Source organism: Heterodontus francisci, chromosome 25, assembly GCF_036365525.1.
Source record: "Heterodontus francisci isolate sHetFra1 chromosome 25, sHetFra1.hap1, whole genome shotgun sequence".
Classification (NCBI taxonomy): Eukaryota; Metazoa; Chordata; class Chondrichthyes; order Heterodontiformes; family Heterodontidae; genus Heterodontus; species Heterodontus francisci.
The window spans coordinates 24,336,312-24,362,675 of record NC_090395.1 but is presented as its reverse complement, the minus strand read 5'-3'; the positions used below and the strand labels follow the sequence as shown (position 1 = coordinate 24,362,675).

Below are 26,364 nucleotides of genomic sequence, written 5' to 3'. Positions count from 1 at the left end.
GGAAGGTGGGATTAGAATAGGTGAATCGTTTCTCAACCGGCACAGACACAATGGGCCAGGTGGCCTCTTTCTGTGCCTTAAGCTGTCTATGATTCTATGATTCTTTGATTGCTAAGAGAAGCTAGGCCAACAGCAAGGTCGAAGCCTCTCAAGATGATCAATTCCCTTCATCACCTAACTGTGTATCAAGATTAGAATTCAGTTTCTTGGGTTTGGTCAGTTTTGGCTGTGGCTTAGGGCTGTCTGCATAAGACTGTTCTATCAATTATTACACTGTGGTAGCTTATGTGATCAGTTGCAAAATGTGTGATCAATGTTTTGCTGTGTGATGAGGTTCATGACTTTTTAGGAGTGAATCTTTCTTATCAGAAGCTGCCTCTATGCTCTAAGACCAGGCAAGCCCTTCACTGCAGAGGCATGTCAAGTCATGCCTATTAACTTTTTTCAACCTTTTAGGAAGATGAATCCTGCTTTTGTTTTTTTTAATCCTTAATGCATAGGAAAATAACATTTTAACCTTATAATCCTGTATTATGGCCGGATTCCTTCACTCCCCCCTCTTGACCAGCATGAATGAGAGCAGTAAGGGTAGGCTTAACCAAGTGATATCCACAAGTGAGATATTCAACAGAGTGCCAATATTTATCAAATGAGATTTCAAGAGTACAACGAACAATTTCAATACTGCGATATTTAGAATAGTCTAAGCATGTGCTACAGCACTGCTCCGTTAAACCATCCCAAGAACAATGTTTAGTCTCATTATACATCAGGCAGAGTTTTGAACAATGATGGGTAGGAATGAAATTTGTACGGTTGAGGTAGTCAGGTGAGTCAAGGTGAAGTCTCAGTGTCTGATGAGCTGGCCGAAGCTTAGCACACTTAGCTACATGTATGAAGATGAGCAATCAATAGTAGAATCCTGTCGATAAGGTGAAGAATTCAGGTGAAATGCGGTGGCAGAAGATAAGTTTTGAACATTCATTTGTAGGCTTATAGCAAGGTCGTTCAATACTGTGATTAGACACAATTCTCAAATCTGAAGGAAGCTATTATATCAAAAAAATGTCTGCAAAGGTAATCGTACCACATTTCATTGTTGGAGAGAAGTTATTATTTAATGACCAAAATGAAGATCATGATCTTAATTACAGTGAGTACTGGAATGATGTATGAGAAGACACCAGAAGTACTTCCAAATGCTCCTGAGACAGTATGAGTGATCCATTCAATATCAGATTTAGTAACAGAAGTTAACCCTGGTATTGCCTCTGTCATACCTTGACCTATAACCTGAAGCCAATCTGGAGCTTGCCAAATATTATTTAATTCAATCTGTGACAGCAAGTGTTGTGCCCTTCTAGCAGTATCCTTGACTGAGTAATTGGTAACGGTAAGAATCAGTTCCACCCCCTGTAACTGGCTAAGAACAGTTCTAAGCTTGCTAAGTTTAATAGGTGTATAAATAGTACGAGGGATATAGAAATTTCTAGAGCTAGAGGATTTAATATACTGGAGAATGTGTCCACAACAATTGACATCTTTAGAGGGTGTTGTCATCCAGGTGTCTATGTCCGACACAGTTGGAGCACCTGGAAGCTGTAATGACTGCATAGGATCCATTTCCCAAAGAGAAATGTCATCAGCAATCCAGACTAACTGGTGTAAAGGTGACAGGGCAGTTTGCCTTTTCTGAAACTTTTCCACTTAAATTTCTCCCATTAATGACGGATAAGGAATCCCTGGTCAGTGCATTGCTCTGCAATGGCTCATTTGTGCCACACAAGTGCTAGGCAATGACCATCTCCAACAAGAGAGAATCTAACCATCTCCCCTTGACATTCAATGGCATTACCATCGCTGAATCCCCCACTATCAACATCCTGGGGGTTACCATTGACCAGAAACTGAACAGGAGTAACCATATAAATACCGTGGCTACAAGAGCAGGTCAGAGGCTAGGAATCCTGCGGTGAGTAACTCACCTCCTGACTCCCCAAAGCCTGTCCACCATCTACAAGGCACAAGTCAGGAGTCTGATGGAATACTCTCCACTTGCCTGGATGGGTGCAGCTCCAACAACACTCAAGAAGCTCGACACCATCCAGGACAAAGCAGCCCGCTTGATCGGCATCCCATCCACAAACATTCACTCCCTCTACCACTGACTCACAGTGGCAGCAGTGTGTACCATCTACAAGATGCACTGCAGCAACTCACCAAGGCTCCTTAGACAGCACCTTCCAAACCCGCAACCTCTACCAACTAGAAGGACAAGGGCAGCAAATGCATGGGAACATCACCACCTGCAAGTTCCCCTCCAAGTCACACACAATCCTGAGTTGGAACTATATCGCTGTCGCTGGGTCAAAATTCTGGAACTCCCTCCCTAACAACGCTGTAGGTGCACCTACCTCACATGGACTGCAGCGGTTCAAGAAGGAAGCTCACCACCACCTTTTCAAGGGCAATTAGGGATGGGCAATAAATGCTGGCCTGGCCAGTGATGGCCACATCCCATGAATGAATAAAAAAAATCATGTTTCATGGAGGTATAATTGAAAGTGGAATTAGCCTCCAAGGGTGGATGGGCCATCTTGTCATCCGGATGCCTTTCTGTTACCAGGGCCCTGAATGACCCTGTGCTCTTAATAAGGCCTAAATTAAGGATCGTCCACTGCTTGTAATAGATTTTCATTTGTTTTATCAATGGGACTGTAAGGAGGATATCCAGTCTCCATTTGATAGATTCAGCTAACCAAACAGTATCACTGAGTATGGTTCTCTCAGTGGAAAGGGAACTAATATTATGAAGCATGGCATGAGATGTGAGTTTAGCAAGTGATTTTTCTCTTATGGTATTGAGTCCAAGGTCATTGAGGAAAGAATCTCAATACCACAACCAAGGGAACTGATTAGACTGGAGCTTTAAAAGAGACATGTGAATAGTTGTCATAAGGCTATTGAATCTAATGCCCTCAACTGCAGAGAGGAGTGTTCTTGAAGCATAGTTCAAAGACCAGTGACTATAAATTATTTCAGAAGCTTAAAATCCCCAATCTTTTTGAGGCTGTGATCTTGATCTCTGTTCCATTGATTCAGCATGAGAACAGATGCCACTAGCAGCAGAGAAATCTGTTGGAGCAAGCAGGTGGTTGTCAGTTTCTTGCGACATCGGGAAGAGTCACTTGATTTGATGAAGTCCACAAAATATTGATTGAAAGGTACAACTGCGTTATAAACAACAGATTGGTGTATTGGGAGAGAAGTATTATCAAACTTTTCGCCAGATGATAATGAGTCAGCAGAAAGGTAAAATGTGATAGCGTCTGCTCAATTTTGAATTGGTAAGGTTCTGTTGGCATAAACTAATATTCTTTGTGGTTTATTCTTGACTGTATCCCAGCAAACGTCCTTACACAGTGGCGCAGTGATTAGGGGGTGGCACAGTGGCGCAGTGGTTAGCACCGCAGCCTCACAGCTCCAGCGACCTGGGTTCAGTTCTGGGTACTGCCTGTGCGGAGTTTGCAAGTTCTCCCTGTGACCGCAAGGGTTTCCGCCGGGTGCTCCGGTTTCCTCCCACAGCCAAAGACTTGCAGGTTGATAGGTAAATTGGCCATTGTAAATTGCCCCTAGTGTAGGTAGGTAGTAGGAGAATGGTGGGGATGTGGTAGGGAATATGGGATTAATGTAGGATTAATATAAATGCGTGGTTTTTGGTGGGCACAGACTCGGTGGGCCGAAGGGCCTGTTTCAATGCTGCATCACTCTATGACTTGGAGTAAAGTGAATAAACTCTGATATCAGAAAATTTTGGTGTGTCCTGGATGGAAGTGTCATTGGGCACTTGATTATCTTTATAACAGGTGTATTTACTGTTGGAAGATAACTTGGCGACGGTTCCTTCCTCTGTGTTTTCCTTTGTGCCATCATACCTAAGCAATGTTATAGCGAATGGGCCTGTCACACTCTTTACCACCCATCCAGACATGATTTGGGTTAAACTTAGAAAAGAACTTGATCTCCGCACTTCTGCAGGAAATCGCATAGTGTGATAAATTATAAGACATTTCTGGCGTTTCACATGCACTTCTCGCATCTGGAAGGTCTTTAATAAGGAATTGTCCAGCACCATTTGAATTCCAATCTCAGGGCAGGCAGGATCCATCGAGCTGATACCTGTCATCTGACGAATTGAAATTTTGTGTCTTGCAGTTGTCAATGAGCATTTGATCAATCTCTTTCATCCTGTCATAAGTCTAAGTATTCTTAAAGGATTCAGAGTAAAATTTTGAGCAACAAAATATTGTAGAATTGTAAGGCAATCCTCCATCAACAGGAGGTAAAATCATGGGTTTATTATGGTGCCAAAGGCGAAAAGATGGGGCTGAGTTAGGGACATATTGCCAAATAGGAGAAGTGGATCCAAACACACCTGATCCTTGGGATGATTCACAATGGTTCCATATCACTCCCTTATAGGAATATGTCTGTGTCCGTGACGACACCATAGCTGTTGGAAAATCAGTGTTCGGGGATGCAGAATGGGGATCTTTTCCAATCACGTTGGAATGAGGATAATATTTTTGCTTACCCCAGTCAATAATGTAACAATATCCCACCTGCTCAAAGCATTGTTAATGTCTAGTCTTTTGACCAGGATCTCCAACTGACATCTGGAAGGTTGGATTTTCTTTTTGAAGGTTGTTTATGGTCGCATTAGGTTATGTAACCAGTTCATTTTCCTTTTGGACATGTTTAATTTCAAGCGTCTTAACTAATATTGTAGTGTTGAACTCAATCTGTGTGGGCTGATAAATAGAGCCATGTGATAACACAAGTGGTTGAGGCTGAGGTATTGAAATGATGCCAAAAGGAAGTGGTACCTTAATATGAGCAGATGTGTCATTCTAGGACAACCCTTTCTAGGAACAATTGTAGAATCTGCAGTAGAATCTGTGTTGGTGTCGTGGGAAGGAAGGTTGGGAAACCAGTCCCACCAATTGCAGATGATGTGGTGTGCTGTTCTCTAACCCAATCCCCCTTTGTTTACAATAATCTTTGAAGACCTTGATCAGAGTATAGCATTTTGATGCACCAGCGACAGTAATGATTTCAGTAATGGCATTGACGAGTACATTTTCAGAAACAGATTTTGTGGGGACCAGCCAGCAGAAGGAAGTGCAGCCATCAACACACATGAGAACATGTTTATATCCCAATGATGGGGGAAGTGGTCCAACAAAATCAATAAATACCTTTTGTATTGGTTCAGTAGACTTTATAGGAGCAAATGGTGGTGGTTTAACAAGTGATGACTTATTGGTTAAATTGCATGGCTCACAATTAGCCACATGCATTTACATGCTTTAAGCATGCCTGGCTACCAGTACAAAGGAATCATTTTGCAAAATGTTGTTATGGCACCACAATGTGCCTGGCCTGTAGCCTCATGAGCTTCATTTACAAGCTGTTCTCATTTATGATTTAGGGGAACTTTTCAGTTTCCCTTGGGCAACTTAACCAGTACAATACCAGTAGGGGGTCTCCGAATAAAAGTACTTTGATGGATATCCTGGTGGATTCTCTTTTATTGGGTCTATAAGCCACGTCAGTTCCTCATCCTGATTAGCTGCCCTTTCTGCCCTAGTGATAACACTAACTTTGGCAGGCCCCTTTCGAGGGGGTGTCATGTAGGCCGAATGTATCACTAGTTCATCTGCAAGACCGTTGCCCTCTGAGTGTACTGTCCCAGTGGTATGCCCATGTACATGAATTACGTGACAATTTTGTTTTTCCGCCCTCAAATGGAGAATGTACTCCCACAATGACTTATGTTTTATGGGCTTAACCTGTAAATCCTGTTTGTGCTCAGAATACTAAGTCCTGGTTGTATCACCTTTTATAATAGTCACTTACTGTACAGATTAATGTTGGTTTAATAGGGTCTGCTTTCTCAAAAGAATACCGTAGTGCTGCTGCTTCAGCATATTGTGCTGTCTAATGGCCAGGGGGTATGGATAGTAATTCTTCTTGATAAAAACAATGGGAGTTTCAAAATGTCTCTACTACCATCCCCATCCCAGTTTAGGATTGTTGGGATGCCCCTTTTTCAGTTCTCATCGATGACCCTTACCTTCAAGGAGAGCAGCAGAGAGGAGCGGACCAGCAGGAAGAACACCAAGTGGGGAGCTGATAAATAAAGCCCAAGGATCGCGGCCGACAGCAGGTACCTTCCGGGAGAAGGGTGGAGAGGAGCGGGGAGCCGATAAATAAAGCCCGAGGATCGTGGCCAAAAGCACTTACCTTCTGGGAGAGCAGTGGACCTGCAGGAAGAACACGGAGTGGGGAACCGATAAATAAAGCACAAGGATCGCGGCCGACAGCACTTACCTTCCGGGAGAGCAGTGGAGAGAAGTCCAGGCATGCTGGAGTTTGAAAATAAAGTGAACAGTGACATCACAAGAAAGCTACAAGGTGATTGGTTGGTGAGTAACTGCTGGTAAGGAGTATCAGTAAATAGCTGGGTTAGTGCATTACTGTTAGGGTGCATGTGTAAATAGCTGGGTTATAGTGTCTCAACAACTGGCAGACTAAAAAGAGTAAAAATTAAGTATTAATAATAAGGAACAAGTGAGCAGCTGGAGAGTTTTTTTCAGTAAGGTTTATTTTAACTAGTGAACTGTATCGATTATTAGTAGGATTTATCAATACTAGTAAGGTTTTATTAATATTTCTAAGGTGTTGTAATATTGGTAAGATTTCTTTCGCAATAGCAAAGGGTCAACTGATAAATAAAGGAATGGCAGGGGTGCTTCAACCTCGAGAGTACACCTCCTGTGCTCTGTGGGAACTCCAGGTTGTTTCCTGTATCTTGGAGAACGATTTGGGCAGGAAGTGTTGTCAATTGCGCTGCTTGAGCTCCAGGTTTTGGAACTCGAACTGCAGCTGGCCACACTGCGGTGCATTCATGAGGGTGAGCGCTACGTGGATAGCACGTTTATAGATGTGGTCACCCCGCAGCCTAAAAGTATGCAGAGAGAGAGGGAATGGGTGACCGCCAGGCTGTCAAAAAGAATCAGCCAGGTAGTGCAGGAAAACCCCTGAGTGCATCTCACTCTCCAACAGGTATTCAGTTCTGAATACTGAGGAAAGTGATGCTTCACCTGGGGAGTGCAGCCAGAGCCAAGTCCATGGCACCACAGGTGGCTCAGCTGCCCAGGGGGGTACAGGGAAGACTGGAAGAGTCATAGTGATAGGTGATTCAATAGTCAGGGGAACAGACAGGCGTTTCTGTGGCCGCAGACGTGAATCCAGGATGTTGTGTTGCCTCCCTGGTGCCAGGGTCAAGGATGTCACTTTGCGACTGCAGGGCATCCTGAACGGAGAGGGTGAACAGCCAGCAGTCGTGGTCCACATCGGAACCAACATAGGTAGAAAGAGGGATGTGGTCCTGCAGTCAGAATTTAAGGAGTTATATAAGAAATTAGCAAGCAAGACCTCAAGAGTAGTCATCTGCAGATTACTCCCAGTGCCACGCCAAGTGAGTATAGAAATAGAAAGATAGAACAGATGAATGCGTGGCTGGAAAGATGGTACAGGAGGGAAGGCTTTAGATTCCTGGGACATTGGGACTGGCTCTGGGGGAGATGGGACCTGTACAGGCCGGATGGGTTGCACCTGAACTGAGCCGGGACTGAGTTCCTTGTGGGACGTTTTGCTCATGCTGTTGGGGAGGATTTAAACTAGTTAGGCAGGGGAGATGGGGACCTGAGGGTAGATTCAGTTGGGACAAAATCAGAAATGAAAATGGAAGGTGGAAAATTAATGGATGAGGCTGGAAGACAGAGGAAACAAAGGTTAGAAAATAAAAAAAAGTTTGGCAGTGCTCAAGGGTATCTGTTTCAATGAAAGGAGTATAGCAACGAAAGCAATTGAGATGATGGCACACGTGGCAGTATGATACCTTAGCCATTACAGAAACATGGCTTAAGGAGGGACAGGAATGGCAGCTCAACATTCCTGGTTACAGGGTTTTCAGACATGATAGGGAAGGCGATAAGAAAGGAGGAGGAGTGGCAATTTTGGTCAAAGAAACTATTACAGCTGTGAGGAGGGATGATATGTTGGAAGGTTCATCAAATGAGGCCATATGGATTGAGCTAAGGAACAAAAAAAGGGCAATCACACAGCTGGGAGTGTACTATAGACCACCAAATAGTCAGAGGTAGATAGAAAATATGTTCACAAATTTCTGAGAAGTGCAAAAACAATAGGGCAGTAATAGTAGGGTATTTTAACTACCCCAATATTAACTGGGATAATTTTAGCATGAAATGAATTGAGGGAGCAGAAAATTTGAGGTGCATTCAGGAGAACTTTTTTGGCGAGTATTTAGCAAGTCCAAGAAGAGAGGGTGCAGTTTTAGACTTAGTTTTAGGAAATGAAGATGGGCAGATGGAAGGAATGGCAGTGGGAGAGTATTTTGGTGGTAGTGATAATAATTCAGTCAGTTTTAACATAATTATGGAAAAGGACAGAGATAGAACGGGAGTTAGAGTTCTCAAATGGGGCAAGGCCAATTTTACTAAACTGAGGAGTGACTTAGCAAAAGTGGACTGGAAACAGCTACTTGAAGGTAAATCAGTGTCAGAGCAGTGGGAGGCATTCAAAGGGGAGATTCAAGGGGTTCAGAGTAAACATGTTCCCACAAAGTAAAAGGGTGAGATGGCCAAATCTAGAGCCCCATGGATGTCAAGGAGCTTACAGGGTAAGATAAGGCAGAAAAGAAAAGCTTATGTCCGACACCGAGAATTCAATACTGCAGAAAGCTGAGAGAACTATAGAAAGTGGAGGGATGCAATCAAAAAGGAAATTAGGAAAGCAAAGATAGAATATTGGCAAGCAAAATCAAGGTGAACCCAAAGATGTTTTTATCAATGCTTTATGAGTAAGAGGATAACTAAGGAGAGAGTGGGGCCCATAAAAGACCAAAAAAATAACCTATGTGTAGGGGAAGATCATGTTGGTATGGTTCTTAATGAATACTTTGTATCTGTCTTCACAAAAGAGGGGGACGATGCAGATATTTTAGTTAAAGACCTGCTCGGTTCTGCAAATGAAATCCGACAGAACCGCATCAGACCAGAGCCTGACCCAGCCGGAGTCCTTTCATTTTTTCCCGTGTCCAACCCAACCCGACCACCGGAATATAATCAACTCCATTGAAGAGGTATTGAGACCTTGGTTGGAATCGCTCACTGCAGACTAGTGTGGAGTGTTTCCCACCTTGACGTCCTGGCTGTCACTGTGTCCAACCAGATCCGACCCAACCCGAGCCTGAATGCCGGACCCGGAAGAGCAACCTGACCTGACCCGAACCTGACACATGTCGTTGGGTCCTGTAGGGTTCGGGTCGGGCAGCCATGCTCTATTTGTAGTTAAGGATGAGGAGTGTGAAGTTTTGGATGTGATAAATATAGGGAGAAAGGAAGTATGAACGGGATTAGCATCCTTGAAAGTTGATCACCAGGGTCGGATGAAATGTACCCTAGGCTGTTAAAAGAAGCAAGACAGGAAATAGCAGAAGGTCTGACCATCATTTTCCAGTCCACACTGGATGCAGGTGTGGTGCCGGATGTCTGGAGAACTGCTGACGTTGCACTACTGTTTAAAAAGGGAGCGAAGGACAGAACAAATAATTACTGGCCAGTCAGCCTGTACGAGGTGTCAAGCTGGTGAAGCTACAACCCAGGACAATTTGTGTGCCAAAATGTGTAAGCAGCATGCAGCTGACAGAGCGAAGCGATCCCATAACCAACGGATCAGATCTAAGCTCTGCAATCCTGCCACATCCAGCCATGAATGGTGGTGGACAATTAAACAACTAACTGGAGGAGGTGGCTCCACAAATATCCCCATCCTCAATGATGGGGGAGCCCAGCACATCAGTGCAAAAGATAAGGCAGAAGCATTTGCAACAAGCTTCAGCCAGAAGTGCCAAGTTGATGATCCATCTCGGCCTCCTCCTGAAGTCCCCAGCATCACAGATGCCAGATTTCAGCCGATTCGATTCACTCCACGTGCTATCAAGAAATGACTGAAGGCACTGGATACTGCAAAGGTTTTGGGCCCTGACAACATTCCAGCAATAGTACTGAAGACCTGCGCTGCAGAACATGCCGCGCCTCTAGCCAAGCTGTTCCAGTACAGCTACAATACTGGCATCTACCCAGCAATGTGGAAAACTGCCCAGGTATGTCCTCTACACAAAAAGCAGGACAAGTCCAACCTGCCCAATCGCCGCCTCATCAGTCTACTCTCAATCATCAGTAGAGTGATGAAAGTTGTCATCGGCAGTGCTATCAAGCAGCACTTGCTTAGCAATAACCTGCTCAGTGACGCTCAGTTTGGATTCCGCCAGGGCCACTCAGCTCCTGACCTCATTACAGCCTTCGTTCAAACATGGACAAAAGAGTTGAACTCAAGAGGTGAGGTGAGAGTGACTGCCTTTGACATCAAAGCAGCATTTGACCGAGTATGGCATCAAGGAGCCCGAGCAAAACTGAAGTCAATGGGAATCCGGGGGAAAACTCTCCGTTGGTTGGAGTCATACCTAGCGCAAAAGAAGATGGTTGTGGTTGTTGGAGGTCAATCATCTCAGCTCCAGGGCATCACTGCAAGAGTTCCTCAGGGTAGTGTCCTAGACCCAAACATCTTCAGCTGCTTCATCAATGACCTTCCTTCAATCATAAGGTCAGAAGTGGGGATGTTCACTGATGATTGCACAATGCTCAGCACCATTCGCGACTCCTCAGATACTGAAGCAGTCCGTGTAGAAATGCAGAAAGACCTGGACAATATCCAGGCTTGGGCTGATAAGTGGCAAGGAACATTCGTGCCACACAAGTGCCAGGCAATGACCATCTCCTACAATAGAGAATCTAACCATCTCCCCTTGACATTCAATGGCATTACCATCACTGAATCCCCCACTATCAACATCCTGGGGGCTACCATTGACCAGAAACTGAACTGGAGAAGCCATATAAATATCGTGGCTACATGAGCAGGTCAGAGGCTAGGAATCCTGCGGCGAGTAACTCATCTCCCAACTCCCCAAAGACTGTCCATCATCTGCAAGGCACAAGTCAGGAGTGTGATGGAATACTCTCCAATTGCCTGGATAGGTGCAGCTCCAACAACACTCAAGAAACTCGACACCATCCAGGATAAAGCAGCCCACTTGATTGGCACCACATCCACAAACATTCACTCCCTCCACCACCGACGCACAGTGGCAGCAGTGTGTACCATCTACAGGATGCACTGCAGCAACTCACCAAGGCTCCTTCGAAAGCACCTTCCAAACCCACAACCTCTTCCTCCTAGAGGAACAAGGGCAGCAGACGCATGGAAACACCGCTATCTGCAAGTTCCCGTCAAAGCCACACACCATCCCAACGTGGAACTATATCGCCGTTGCTTCACTGTCGCTGGGTCAAAATCCTGAAACTCCCTTCCTAACAGCACTGTGGGTCTACCTACCCCACATGGACTGTAGTGGTTCAAGAAGGCAGCTCACCACCACCTTCTCAAGGGTAATTAGAGATGGGCAAGAAATGCTGGCATAGCCTGCGATGCCACAACCCCATGAATGAATAAAAAATAACCCTCAGTGGTGGGCAAATTATTGGAATGTATTCTGAGAGACAGGATAAACTATCACTTAGAAAGGCACAGGTTAATCAAGGATAGTCAGCACGGATTTGTTAAGGGAAGATCTTGTTTGACCAACTTGATCAAATTTTTTGAATAGGTAACAAGGAAGATAGATGAGAGTAGTGCAGTTGATGTAGTCTGCATGGATTTTAGCAAAGCTTTTGACAAGGCCCCAGATGGCAGACTGGTTAAAAAAATAAAATCCGATGGAATCCAGGGAAATGTAGCAAGATGGATACAAAATTAGCTCAGTGGTAGGAAACAAAGGGTAATTGTTGACTGCTGTTTTTGCGCCTGGAGGGCTGTTTCTAGTGGCGTTCCACAGGGGTCAGTACTGGGTCGCCTGCTTTTTGTGGTATATATTAATGGTTTGATGTAAATGTAGGGGGCATGATCAAGAGGTTTGCAGATGACACAAAGATTGGCTGTGTGGTAGATAGCGAGGAGGACAGCTGTAGGCTGCAGGAAGATATTGATGAATGGTCAGATGGGCAGAAAAGTGGCAAGTGGAATTCAGCCTGGAGAAGTGTGAGATGATGCATTTGGGGAGGTCAAACAAGGCAAAGGAATACACGATTAATGGGAAAATACTGAGAAATATGGAGGAAGTGAGGGACCTTGGTGTGAATGTCCACAGATCCCTGAAAGTAGCAGGACAGGTCAATAAAGTGGATAAGAAAGCATATGATATCCTTTCCTTTATTAGCCGAGGTATAGAATATAAGAGCAGGGAGATTATGCTCTAACTGTATAACTCATTGGTTTGACCACAACTTGGGTTCTGTGTGCAGTTCTGGTCACCTCATGACAGAAAGGAGGTAATTGCGCGAGAGAGGGTACAGAGGAGATTTACGAGGATGTTGCCAGGACTGGAAGGGTGCAGCTATGAGGAAAGATTGGATAGGCTGGGGTTGTTCTCCTTGGAACAGAGAAGGCTGAGGGAGATCTGATTGAAATGTACAAAATTTTGAGGGGCCTGGATAGAGTGGGGGTGAAGGGTCTATTCACCTTAGCAGAGAGGTCAGTGACGAGGGGGCATAGTTTTGAAGTAATTGGTAGAAGGAGTAGAGGGGAGATGAGGAAAGACCTTTTCACCCAGAGGGTTTTGGGTATCTGGAACTCACTGCCTGAAAGGGTAGTTGAGGCAGAAACCCTCAACTTATTCAATAAGTGTCTGGATATGCACCTCAAAGGCAGTAACCTGTTGGGCTAAGGACCAAATGCTGGGAAGTGGGATTAGGCTGGGATCTTTTTTTCCGGCCGGCGCAGACACGATGGGCCAAGTGGCCTCTTTCTGTGCCCTAAACTTTCTATGATTCTATGAGTTAGTACTGCTAGTTTGTGAGTGCGTGTGAACTAGTAGTGCTGATAAGTAAGTGGGAGCTAGTTATGCTAGTTAGTGAGTATAAGCTAATACTGCTAGTTTGTGAGTGTGAGCTGGTAGTCCTGCTTTACGATTCTATCATTGTAAGTGTCTTCGACTACATTGCTCATCAAACCACAGGGGTTTGAACATTATTCTCAGGACCATCTTACTATCTGGCTGGTTTGAGTGAGATGTGTGATGAAAGATTTACTACTTCATTCATTTTAATATGAACAGTGATGCCCAGAAACTGTAGTATAAATATGTAAAGTGTTACTACTAAACAGTGAGAGACCCCTCCCCATGTACAAGTAATGAGGTAACAGTCACATGAGATAGGCTTGGTAAGAAGACCCAACAATGCAACAGAAACTTATTCTACACAAAGTTCTTGTCTTCCTTACTTTGCCAAGTATTGTTGTCTGCAGTAATGAGGATACGTTCTGTTCCATCTGAAATATCATGTGACCACAGTCCTACTGTCACCCACTGCTGCTTGAGGCTCGATATTTTCCTTACCACTCCCTCCGCTTTCAGTATCAACAAACATGAACTCACCCTTGTGACCCATGACCTTATTCACACAAATGACCTGAACCCATCTTCACCAAAATCCACTGACTCCCCAAGCCCAGAAAATGGATTTGAAGATCTTCCTCACTTGAAATTCTTCCATTCCCTCCTCTCACCCTCCCTGAACAATCTCGCTCAGCCTTATTCTCTCCTCTCATTGAACATTGGCTTATCCCAATTCTGCGCTTTCGGTCACTATTCTGTCACCTCTAAAATTGCCTCCCTTAATGCCCCATGTTGCTCCCATCCTGCTTACAGAAACTCTGACCATTTCTGTAAGCAGACCCCGTGTCCCTTATGATCAGGGACTTTAATTCTCCAATGGCTAATTGTACAATAGCGTGACTCAGAGCTTGTAACAACATAACCCGTGTTGTGTGACGTGGATGCTATAATCTCCTGTGGTTCTCCTATCCTCTGGCAAGTGGCCTGATAGCACACAATAGTGAAAGAACAAACTGGTATATTTTTGTAACTAATTAGGAATGAACAGATTAAAGTTCAAAGTATTTCTCAACATATTTCATAACATTCCTCATAACATATAAAATAAGAAATGATGCAGAGTGAGCAGGCTTGGAGAGAGGGCAGGGTGGGTCTGGAGAGGAAACAAGGTGGGTCTGGATGGAGAGCAGGGTGGGTCTGGATGGAGAGCAGGGTGGGTCTGGATGGAGAGTGAGGCCAGGTCCAGAGACAGAGCAGGGTGGATCTGGAGAGCAGGGTGGGTCTGGATGGACAGCAGGGTGGGTCTGGATGGAGGGCAGGGTGGGTCTGGATGGAGAGCAGGATGGGTCTGGATGGACAGCAGGGTGGGTCTGGATGGAGAGCAGGGTGGGTCTGGATGGAGAGCAGGCTGGGTCTGGATGGACAGCAGGATGGGTCTGGATGGAGAGCAGGATGGGTCTGGATGGACAGCAGGGTGGGTCTGGATGGAGAGCAGGGTGGGTCTGGATGGACAGCAGGATGGGTCTGGATGGACAGCAGGATGGGTCTGGATGGACAGCAGGATGGGTCTGGATGGACAGCAGGATGGGTCTGGATGGAGAGCAGGCTGGGTCTGGATGGAGAGCAGGCTGGGTCTGGATGGAGAGCAGGGTGGGTCTGGATGGACAGCAGGGTGGATCCGGATGGAGAGTAGGGTGGTTCTGGATGGACAGCAGGATGGGTCTGGATGGACAGCAGGATGGGTCTGGATGGACAGCAGGATGGGTCTGGATGGAGAGCAGGCTGGGTCTGGATGGAGAGCAGGCTGGGTCTGGATGGAGAGCAGGCTGGGTCTGGATGGAGAGCAGGATGGGTCTGGATGGAGAGCAGGATGGGTCTGGATGGAGAGCAGGATGGGTCTGGATGGAGAGCAGGCTGGGTCTGGATGGAGAGCAGGCTGGGTCTGGATGGAGAGCAGGGTGGGTCTGGATGGATTGCAGGGTGGGTCTGGATGGATTGCAGGGTGGATCTGGATGGATTGCAGGGTGGATCTGGATGGATTGCAGGGTGGGTCTGGATGGAGAGCAGGGTGGGTCTGGATGGAGAGCAGGATGGGTCTGGATGGAGAGCAGGGTGGGTCTGGATGGAGAGCAGGGTGGGTCTGGATGGAGAGTGAGGCCAGGTCCAGAGACAGAGCAGGGTGGATCTGGAGAGCAGGGTGGGTCTGGATGGACAGCAGGGTGGGTCTGGATGGAGGGCAGGGTGGGTCTGGATGGAGGGCAGGGTGGGTCTGGATGGAGAGCAGGGTGGGTCTGGATGGACAGCAGGGTGGGTCTGGATGGACAGCAGGGTGGGTCTGGATGGACAGCAGGGTGGGTCTGGTTGGAGAGCAGGGTGGGTCTGGATGGACAGCAGGATGGGTCTGGATGGAGCGCAGGGTGGGTCTGGATGGAGAGCAGGGTGGGTCTGGATGGAGAGCAGGGTGGGTCTGGATGGAGAGCAGGGTGGATCTGGATGGAGAGCAGGGTGGGTCTGGATGGATTGCAGGGTGGGTCTGGATGACGAGCAGGGTGGGTCTGGATGGAGCGCAGGGTGGGTCTGATGGAGAGCGGGGTGGGTCTGGATGGAGAGCAGGGTGGGTCTGGATGGAGAGCAGGGTGGGTCTGGATGGAGAGCAGGGTGGGTCTGGATGGACAGCGGGGTGGGTCTGGATGGACAGCGGGGTGGGTCTGGATGGACAGCGGGGTGGGTCTGGATGGAGCGTGGGGTGGGTCTGGATGGAGAGCGGGGTGGGTCTGGATGGAGAGCAGGGTGGGTCTGGATGGAGAGCAGGGTGGGTCTGGATGGAGAGCAGGGTGGGTCTGGATGGAGAGCAGGGTGGGTCTGGATGGAGAGCAGGGTGGTTCTGATGGAGAGCAGGGTGGGTCTGGATGGACAGCAGGCTGGGTCTGGATGGAGAGCAGGCTGGGTCTGGATGGAGAGCAGGGTGGGTCTGGATGGACAGCAGGGTGGATCTGGATGGAGAGCAGGGTGGATCTGATGGATTGCAGGGTGGGTCTGGATGGCGAGCGGGGTGGGTCTGGATGGAGCGCGGGGTGGGTCTGGATGGAGCGCGGGGTGGGTCTGGATGGAGCGCGGGGTGGGTCTGATGGAGAGCAGGGTGGGTCTGGATGGAGAGCAGGGTGGGTCTGGATGGAGAGCAGGGTGGGTCTGGATGGAGAGCAGGGTGGCTCTGATGGAGAGCAGGGTGGGTCTGGATGGAGAGCGGGGTGGGTCTGGATGGAGAGCAGGGTGGGTCTGGATGGAGAGCGGGGTGGGTCTGGATGGAGAGCGGGGTGGGTCTGGATGGAGAGCGGGGTGGGTCTGATGGAGAGCAGGGTGGGTCTGATGGAAAGCAGGGTGGGTCTGGATGGAGAGCAGGGTGGGTCTGGATGGAGAGCGGGGTGGGTCTGGATGGAGCGCGGGGTGGGTCTGATGGAGAGCAGGGTGGGTCTGATGGAGAGCATGGGGGGTTCTGATGGAGAGCAGACGGAGGTCTTGTTGTCAAAGTCAACATTCTCAGCAAACACTCACATGAAATCAAAGTCCCGCTCGCAATTGCTGGATTAAAAGCTAGAAGCTGCACAAGGCTGTGCCGTGTCTGATAAATTCATGCCAGAGTTTTAAACTTTGGTAAGAGGAATTTATGGTCAATCCTCCCACTGAAAACAAAAATATCACGTGGTTGCGAATAATACTTCCTAGTAATTTGGAATACAGTTGCATGAGTTCTCTGTTTGATCCTGGGATCTTGCTGCATTCACCTAGATAAAGGGAATGAGGTGGGCTGTCTATGAGAGTGGTTATTGATACTAAACCCAAGTAATGTATCTCGCACCAAAATCTAAAAATAAACATATACCTGGAGTTTCCACTAGGTTGCACTGGGTTTTTAAGTCCAATTCACCAAAAATTGGTCAAATCAGTGCAAGAATTTTTTTGTTCATTCATGGGATGTGGGCATCGCTGGTAATGCCAGCATTTGTTGCCCATCCCTAATTGCCCTCGAAAAGGTGGTGGTGAGACACCTTCTTGAACCGCTGCAGCCCATCTTTTGTAGGTACACTGACAGTGCTATTAGGGAGGACGGTCCAGGATTTTGATCCAGCGATAGTGAAGGAATGGTGATATATTTCCAAGTCAGGATAGTGTGTGGCTTGGAGAGAACTTGCAGGTGGTGGTGTTCCTATGCATCTGCTGCCCTTGTTCCTCTAGGAGGAAGGCGTCACAGGTTTGGAAGGAGCTGTCGAAGGAGGCGTGGTGAGTTGCTGCAGTGCATCCTGTAGATAATACATACTGCTGCCACTGTGCATTGGTGGTGGAGGAGGTGAATCTTGAAGTGGGTGGATGAAGTGCCAATCATGTGGGCTGCTTTGTCCCGGATAGTGTCGAGCTTCTTGTGTGTTGTTGTAGCTGCAACCATCCAGGAGAGTAGAGGGTATTCCATCACACTCCTGACTTGTGCCTTGTAGATGTTGGACAGGCTTTGGAGAGTCAGGAGATGGGTTAGTCACTGCAGAATTCCCAGCCTCTGATGTTGATAGATTGAGGAATTTCAACCAGAAATTAGATCCACTGTAAATCAAATTTCCATGATCTTTTAAGAAACATTGTGCTGGAAACTGCCCCCACCCACAGAACTGGCCATGCCATTGATCTAATTAATCACCATTGAGAGTTTTCGCTAATTGTCTCTGTTAGCCTTCGAGGAGGCTCTAAAAGTTAAGCTACATTTAGGCGTAAAGGCCCTCTCTAACAGATTTTCTGCTTTGGTTACTGCTGAGGGAGATAGCTTCTCAGGGGAATGCAGCAAGAGCCAAGTCTGTGGCACCACGGGTGGCTCAGCTGCACAGGACGGGAGGAAAAAGAGTGGGAGAGCTATAATGATAGGGGATTCTATCGTAAGGGTAAGATAGGCGTTTCTGTGGACCCAAAAATGACTCCAGGATGGTATGTTACCTCCCTGGTGCTAGGGTCAAGGATGTCACGGAGCAGCTGCAGGACATTCTGAAGGGGAAGGGTGAACAGTCAGAGGTCGTGGTTCACATTGGTACCAACGACATAGGTAGAGAGAGGGATGAGGTCCTGCAACAAGAATTTAGGGAGTTCGGTAGCAGATTAAAAAGCAAGACCTCAAAGGTTGTAATCTCTGGATTACTCCCGGTGCCACGTGCTAATGAGTAGAGGAATAGGAGGATAGAGCAGATGAATGCATTGCTGAAGACATGGTGCAGGAGGGAGGGTTTTAGTATCTTGGATCACTGGTTCTGTTTCTGGTGAAGGTGAGACCTCTGTAAGTTGGACGGGTTGCACCTGAACTGGAACGGGACCAACATCCTTGCTGGGAGGTTTGCTAGTGCTGTTGGTGGGGTGGGGGGGTGGGTTTAAACTAATTTGGCAGGGAGATGGGATACAGAGTGGAGGTACAGTAGGGGGTGATGCACAGCCAAATATGAAGAAAAATTAAGTCAGTCTGGAAGGCAGAGCAAATATAGACTTGTTAAGGCATAAGTGAATAATGCAAGGCTGGATTGCATCTATTTTAATGCAAGGAGTCTTACAAGTAAAGCAGATGAATTGAAGGCATTGATTAACACATGGGAATATGATATTGTTGCTATCACTGAGACATGGTTGAGGGAGGGACAGGACTGGCAGCTCAATATTCCAGGGTATAGAATCTTCAGGTGTGACGGGGGAGGGGAGAGGGTGTAAAAGAGGAGGTGGCATTGCATTATTGATCAAGGAGTCAATTACTGCAGTAAGGAGGGATGATATCTTAGATGGTTCCTCAAATGAGACCATATGGGTAAAAAGGGGTCAATCACTTGGCTGGGAGTGTACTACAGGCCTCCAGTCAGGGAGAGATAGAGGAGCAGATATGTAGGCAAATCTCAGAGAGGTGTAAAAATAATAGGGTAATAATAGTAGGGTATTTCAACTTCCCCAATATTAACTGGGATAGTCTTAGTGCAAAAGGCTTAAAGGGTGTGGAATTCTTAAAGTGCATACAGGAGAGCTTTTTGAGCCAACACATAGAAAGTCCTACAAGAGAAGGGGCGGTACTGGACCTAATCCTAGGGAATGAAGCTGGACAAGTGGTAGAAGTGTCAGTGGGGGAACATTTTGGGAATAGTGACCATAACTCTGTAAGATTTAAGGTAGTTATGGAAAAGGACAAAGATGGACTGGAAATAAAAATACTGAATTGGGGGAAGGCTGATTTCAATCTGATAAAACAGGTTCTAGCCAAAGTGGACTGGGAGCAGCTACTTGTAGGAAAGTCTACATCAGACCAGTGGGAGTCATTCAAAAAGGAAATAGTGAGAGTTCAGAGCCAACATGTTCCCGTAAAGGTGAAGGGTAGGACCAACATGTCCAGGGAACCCTGGATGTCAAAGGATATTGAGGATTAGATAAGGGGTAAAAATGAGGCTTATGGCAGGTTCAGAGGGCTGAAAACAGTGGAGGCCCTATATAGAGTGCAGAAAGTGTAGGGGGTACTCAAAAAAGTAACTGGGAGAGTGAAGAGGGGGCATGAGAAAACACTGGCAGGCAAAATAAAGGAAAATCCTAAGGCGTTTTGTAAGTATATTAAGGGCAAGAGAATAACCAGGGAAAGCGTAGGGTCCAATCGGGACCAAAGTGGCAATGTGTATGGAGCCGGAGGACGTAGGTGAGGTTTTAAATGATTACTTTTCATCTGTGTTCACTATGGAGAAGGATGATGTAAATGTAGAGATCAGGGAGGGGGATTGTAATATACAATGGATGGTAGGACCCTAGGAAGTACAGAGGGTCAGAGGGACTTTGGTGTACTTGTCCATAGATCACTGAAGGCAGCAGCACAGGTAGATAAGGTGGTTAGGAAGGCATATGGGATACTTGCCTTTATTAGCCGAGGCATAGAATATAAGAGCAGGGAGGTTATGATGGAGCTGTATGAAACGCTGGTTAGGCCACAGCTGGAGTACTGTGTACAGTTCTGGTCGCCACACTATAGGTAGGATGTGATTGCACTGGAGAGGGTGCAGAGGAGAGTCACCAGGATGTTGCCCGGACTGGAGCATTTCAGCTATGAAGAGAGACTGGATAGGCTAGGGTTGTTTTCCTTAGAGCAGAGAAGGCTTAGGGGGATTCTGCTTGAGGTATACAAAATTATGAGGGGCATAGATAAGATAGATAGGAAGAAACTTTTTCCCTTAGCGGAGGGATCAATAACCAGGGGGCATAGATTTAAGGTAAGGGGCGAGAGGTTTAGAGGGGATTTGAGGAAAACATTTTTCACCCAGAGGGTAGTTGGAATCTGGAACACACTGCCTGAAGAGGTGGTAGAGGCAGGAACCCTCATAACATTTAAGAAGTATTTAGATGAGCACTTGAAATGCCATAGCATACAAGACTACGGGCCAAGTGCTGGAAAATGGGATTAGAATAGATAGGTGCTTGATGGCTGGCACAGATAAGATGGGCCGAAGGGCCTGTTTCTGTGCTGTATAACTCTATGACTAATAGGCATGTCTTTTAAATGTTAATGTTTAATTAGTAATAAAACACTGCTCAATTGCACTGACTCATGACAGATTTTACATTTGTCGATATGCAAATAAGTTTGAGCTGAAATACTAGCAAAGAAGACACTTCTGAAACTATACAATTTTGAACAGAATTTGCGTCCGGATAGCTGATAGCTCCAAATGTTCTTGGTCCAGATATGTCACAACTGCTCACATAACATGCACTGCATTCGTGTGAAGATGTGAGAGATGTGTTCAATCTTTCTGTCTCTGTATAAAATTACAGTCCCCATTTATTACTGTAAAACATTCTTAGTGCAAGAACTAAAAACTTACAAAGTCAGAGTCAGGACTCTCTGTCAAAGGTCACTAAACAGCAGAGAGGTTTGATTTCCTCTGGTGATATATTGGACAATGTCTTTATGTAGAATTTATTTTCGACTGAAAGACAGCTATTACGAGTGTTTAAAGTTAATGATCTGGAAATTCTTTACAGCTGCATCTGTTGGTGTTATTTCATTGGAATTGCAGTGGAAAATTGCATTTACGCTGCACTTTGGGAAGAGTAGCACAGGGAGGGGTGGGGAGATCTCTGCAGAAATTCCAGTCCATTGGCCCCTTTAAACATACACAAGTCTATTTTACACAGCCCTGTCACCCAGTACGCCAGCCAGAGGAAATGAAATCCCCAAAGCTTGATGAATATCCTCATTCTCAACTCGTTGACTGCACTTTTATCGGAGGAGGTACACCTGCTCCCTATAAGTATGTCATTGATAGAATGTGATTCTGTTTCTCGGAGTTGTTGAGTTCCTGGTGACTGAAGGTGGGGTTGTCCTCCCCTCTGTCGGCTGTTCCATCCGCATTCTCCTTGCCGAACTTAACCTGTGGGCACAGAGAAGGAAATAGTTAAAGGGGCAATGACACAGGGCAAGACAGAGTCAATACAATACAATCAGTTTCAATCCGCAGCCTTTTAGAAGGACAAATTCCATCCATTCACTTGTTTGTGAATTTGTACTGCCAATAAAAATCACCAGGAACTTCCTCAGGTTCTTCTCCCAATTGATCAACAGGCATCTCAGTGTAAATCCTGGTCACATGATGTGTCAGGGGCTTCCACCGAAGTTAGGGTGGCCACTTGGGTCAAAACCCGAGAAAATTCGCAGCGTATGTTTCAGATTGTCGAAAAATCTGCAGTACCACTGAGTGTTGTTAGGTGGCGCAGCAGCACCAGAAAGCAGTCATTAGTCTTCTCAGCAGCACCGCCATTGGGTACATGGTGGTACTGCAGCCCACAACATTTATTCTGAAACGGGTTGCCTTCACTGCACAGGAGTGGGTACACTTGGCACGTACTGAGTACAAATCATTTCAAATAATTGCACAGTGACGGGAGCGCAAAGATGACAGGAATTTGGCTGATTGTTGCATGCCAGCAGAATTTCCTAGAGGAAAGGGAGGTATGGAGGAAGGCCAGGTAGTGGAGTTTTTCTTCTGTGTATGATGGCCTCTCTATGGGGCCTGTTCCAAACAGTTTGTGTGCAAGCTCCCAGTGCCCTTGGTGCGTGCTGGCCATATTGGGCTGTTGTAGGCAGCTCAAGAGTCTTGCAGGCCCTTGGGCCTCTGTGCTGGATGGGGCACTCTGTGCTTTCAATGCCCACCATCATATTGGCCTCATGTCTGAAGTTATAACAATTACAGAAAAGCACAAATACAGTGGGTGCCAAATCTGCAGCCATTCTTTCACTTGAAAGAAGCTACTATAGCTGCTACTATAGTACAGCTACTATATCTGCTGGATTGGCGAAGGCCGGACCATTCATCCCACCCTGAAGACATCTCAACATCTCAGATCACAAGACAGATTTAGGTAAGGTTGGCCACTTGGCCCATTTACATGGATCAATCCAGACAGCCTACAGTTCCCCATCATCAACTCCAGCTGTTTCAGATTCCAGGTATTTCACATGCACAATCCTACCCAAAAGTTCATTCCACATGTAGTGCACTCTTCATAGAAAAATAATTCCCAATATCAGCTCTTAAATTTACTGTTTACTAGTTTGAGGCAGTTTCCCCTTGTCCTTCTGTCATGAATCACTTTGCAGCAGTGTTCTGGCCTTAGTAATTTCTATACTGGTCACTATTTTATACCTATCACAGTGAGAATCAGAAAAGCCTAAATTTCTCCAGATTGACTCTCACCCTGAGGCATCACATCGTTGGCCTGGGATTGACTGCAGGTGGGAGGTGGATGTCTGGCCCGACATTTGATGTGCCAATGAAGGACAGCAAGCTGGCTTTTTACATTTGCTGATGGGCCACTTTGAAAACTAGCAAAGTCCCCTGGGAATGTCTCTGGATCACTCTCTGAATGTTGGAGACTGGGCCCAATGGAAAATCCTGTGTCCAAGGTTTTGCAGTTCAATTCCCAGGCAGAGAGATCTGGGGGAAGGTGAAAGGTCAAGCTTCTAGCTTCCTGTCAGCTGAGAAAGGAGAAACAGAAACTTGCACAGTTGGGGAGATTTGCTGAAGAAGCCAACCTTCGAGAGTGAAGACATTCTTCTTAAGCACCGGGCTGACTACCTTCAGTGAGAATGTTGGTCTGAAAGGTGGATTTAACCCACTAGCAGTGACAGTGTGGTGTATTTGGTTATTGTCTATGTTATGAGGAATGTTACAAAATAATTACTAAGCATGTTTGAAAGGCAGAGGAAACAAAGGCTATAAAATAGACAACAAGGGCGTTTGGCAGTACCAAATGGTATATACTTCAATGCAAGTAGTCTAGGAAATAAGGCAAATGAGCTGAGAGCACAGATTGACATGTGGGAGTAAGATATTGCTACTACTGAGACATGGCTGAAAGAAGGGCAGGAATGGCTGCTTAACAGTCCCGGTTACAGGGTCTTCAGAAGAAATAGAGAGGGGGATAGAAAAGGAGGGGTGGTGGGGTTGCAATATTGATTAAAGAAGCAATTACAACTGTGAGGAGGTATGATATGGTAGAAGGGTCATCAAATGAGGCCATACGGGTTGAACTGAAGAACAAAAGAGTGGCAATAACATTACTGGAAGTATACTATGGACCCTCAACAGTCAGAGCAAATAGGTAGGCAAATATCTGAGAAGTGCAAAAACAGGGCAGTAATAATGGAGGCTTTCAACTACCCAAATATTAACTGGCATCAAATTAGTGTGAACGGCACAGAGGGAGCATTGAGAACTCTTTTAGCCAGCATGTAGCAAGGCCAACAAGAGAGCGGGCGTTCTGGACTTAGCTTTTAGGGAATGAAGCTGGGCAGGTGGAAGGCGTAACAGTTGAGGAGCACTTTGGTGGAAGTGATCATAACTCAGATAGATTTAAGATAATTAAGGAAAAGAACTAAAATAGACCAGGAATAAAAGTTCCTAATTGGCTAATTTTACTAAGTTGACCTGTGATTTAGCTAAAGAAGACTGGAAACAGCTACTTGAAGGTAAATAAGTGCCAGACCAATGGGAAGCATTAAAGGAAGAGATAGTGAGGGTTCAGAGCAAGTATGTTCCCTTAAAGGAAAAGAGTGGGACTAACAAATCCAGAGCCCCTGATGTCAAGGGACCTAAAGGAGAGGATGAAGAAAAAAAGGGAAGCTTATGACAGATACTGTGGGCTCAATACTGCAGAAAACCTAGAGGAAGAAAAAAGTGTAGGTGAAATTAAAAAAGAAATTGGGAAAGCTAAGAGAGCATGAAAAATATTGACAAAGAAAATCAAGGAAAACCCAAAGAACTTTTACAAATTAACACTTAGAGCAAGGGGATAACTAAAGAAAGAGCAGGGCCTATTAAGGATCATAAGGGGACCTGTATGTGGAAGGGAAAGATGTTGGTATGGTTCTTAATGAATACTTTAAAAAAAATTGATTTGTGAGATACGGGCATCGCTGACGAGACCAGCATTTATTGCCCATCCCTAACTGCCCTTGAGAAGCTGGTGGTGAGCTACCTTCTTGAACCGCTGCAGTCCATGGGATGTAGGTACACCAACAATGCTGTTAGGAAGGGAGTTCCAGGATTTTGACCCAGCGACCGCAAAGGAACAGCAATATAGTTCCAAGTCAGGATGGTGAGTGGCTTGAAGTGGAACTCGCAGGTGGTGGTCTTCCCATGCATCTGGTGGAAGAGGTTGCGGGTTTGAAAGGTGCTGTTGAAGGAGATTTGGTGAGTTGCTGCAGTGCATCTTGTAGATGGTACACACTGTTGCCACTGTCAGTGGTGAAGGGAATGAATATTGAAGGTGGTGTGCGGGGTGACAATCAAGCAGGCAGCTTTGTCTTGGATGGTGTCGAGCTTCTTGAGTGTTGTTGGAACTGTACCCATCCGGACAAGTGAGAGTATTCCATCACACTCCTGACTTCTACCTTGTAGATGGTGAACAGGCATTGGGGAGAAAGGATGGGAGTTACTATAGAATTACCAGATTCTGACCTGCTCTTGTAGCCACAGCATTTATGTGGCTGGTCCAGTAGAGTCTCTGGTCAATGGTAACCCCCTAGGATGTTGATAGTGGGGGGTTCAGTGATGGTATTGAACATCAAGGGGAAATGGTTAGATTCCCTCTTGTTTGAGATGGTCATTGCCTGGCACTTGTGTGGTGCGAATGTTACTTGCCACTTATTAGCCCAAGCCTGGATGTTGTCCAGGTCTTGCTGCATCTGGACAAGGGCTGGTTTAATATCTGAGGAGTCACAAATGGTGCTGAACATTGTGCAAACATCAGTGAACATCCCCACTTCTGACCTTAGGATGGACGAAGGTAATTGATAAAGCAGCTGAAGATGGTTGGGCTGAGGACACTTGAGGAACTCCTGCAGTGATGTCCTGGGACTGAGATGATTGACCTCCAACAACCACAACTATCTTCCCTTGTGCTAGGTATGACTCCAACCAGTGAAGAATTTTCCCTCTGATTCCCATTGACTTCAGTTTTGCTAGGGCTGCTTGTTGCCATACTCAGTCAAATGCTGCCTTGATGCCAAGGGCAGTCACTCACATGTCACCTTTGGAATTCAGCTCTTTTGTCCATATTTGGACCAAGGCTGTAATGAGGTCAGGGGCTGAGTGGCCCTAGCAGAACCCAAACTGAGCATCAGTGAGAAGGTTATTGCTGTGCACGTGCTGCTTGATGCACTGTCAACAACCCCTTCCATCACTTTGGTGATGATCAAGAGTAAACTAATAGGGCAGGTTGGATTTGTCCTGCTTTTTTGTGTACAGGACATGCCTGGGCTATTTTCCACATTGCCAGGTAGATGCCAGGGTTGTACCTCTACTGGAGCACAAGTCTTCAGAACCATTGCCGGAATGTTGTCAGGGCCATTAACCATTGCAGTATCCAGTGCCTTCAGCCGTTTATTGATATCACGTGGAGTGAACTGGATTGGCTGAAAACTGGCATCTGTGATGCTGGGGACCTCAGGAAGAGGCCGAGATAGATCATCAACTCGGCACTTCTGGCTGAAGATGAATGCAAATGGTTCAGCCTTGTCTTTTGCACTGATGTGCTGGGCTCTCCCATCAATGAGGATGCGGATACTTGTGGAGCCTCCTCCTCCTGTTAGTTGTTTAATTGTCCACCACCATTCACAACTGGATATGGCAGAACTGCAGAGCTTTGATCTGATCTGTTGGTTGTGGGATTACTTAGCTCTGTCTGATGCATGCTGCTTCCGCTGTTTG

The 26,364-nt window shown here is 46.3% G+C and overlaps 1 protein-coding gene across 1 annotated transcript in view; it reads right to left on the bottom strand.

Moving 5' to 3' along the window:
- Nucleotides 1-20,725: 20,725 nt before the first annotated feature.
- slc5a8l (solute carrier family 5 member 8, like) overlaps nt 20,726-26,364 on the bottom strand; it is a 109,819-nt gene continuing 104,180 nt past the window's right edge. The window contains exon 15 of the mRNA XM_068057631.1: nt 20,726-21,525. Within this exon, the coding sequence (XP_067913732.1) occupies nt 21,400-21,525 (126 nt within the window). The 3' untranslated portion in view covers nt 20,726-21,399. The remainder of the gene's footprint in view (nt 21,526-26,364) is intronic.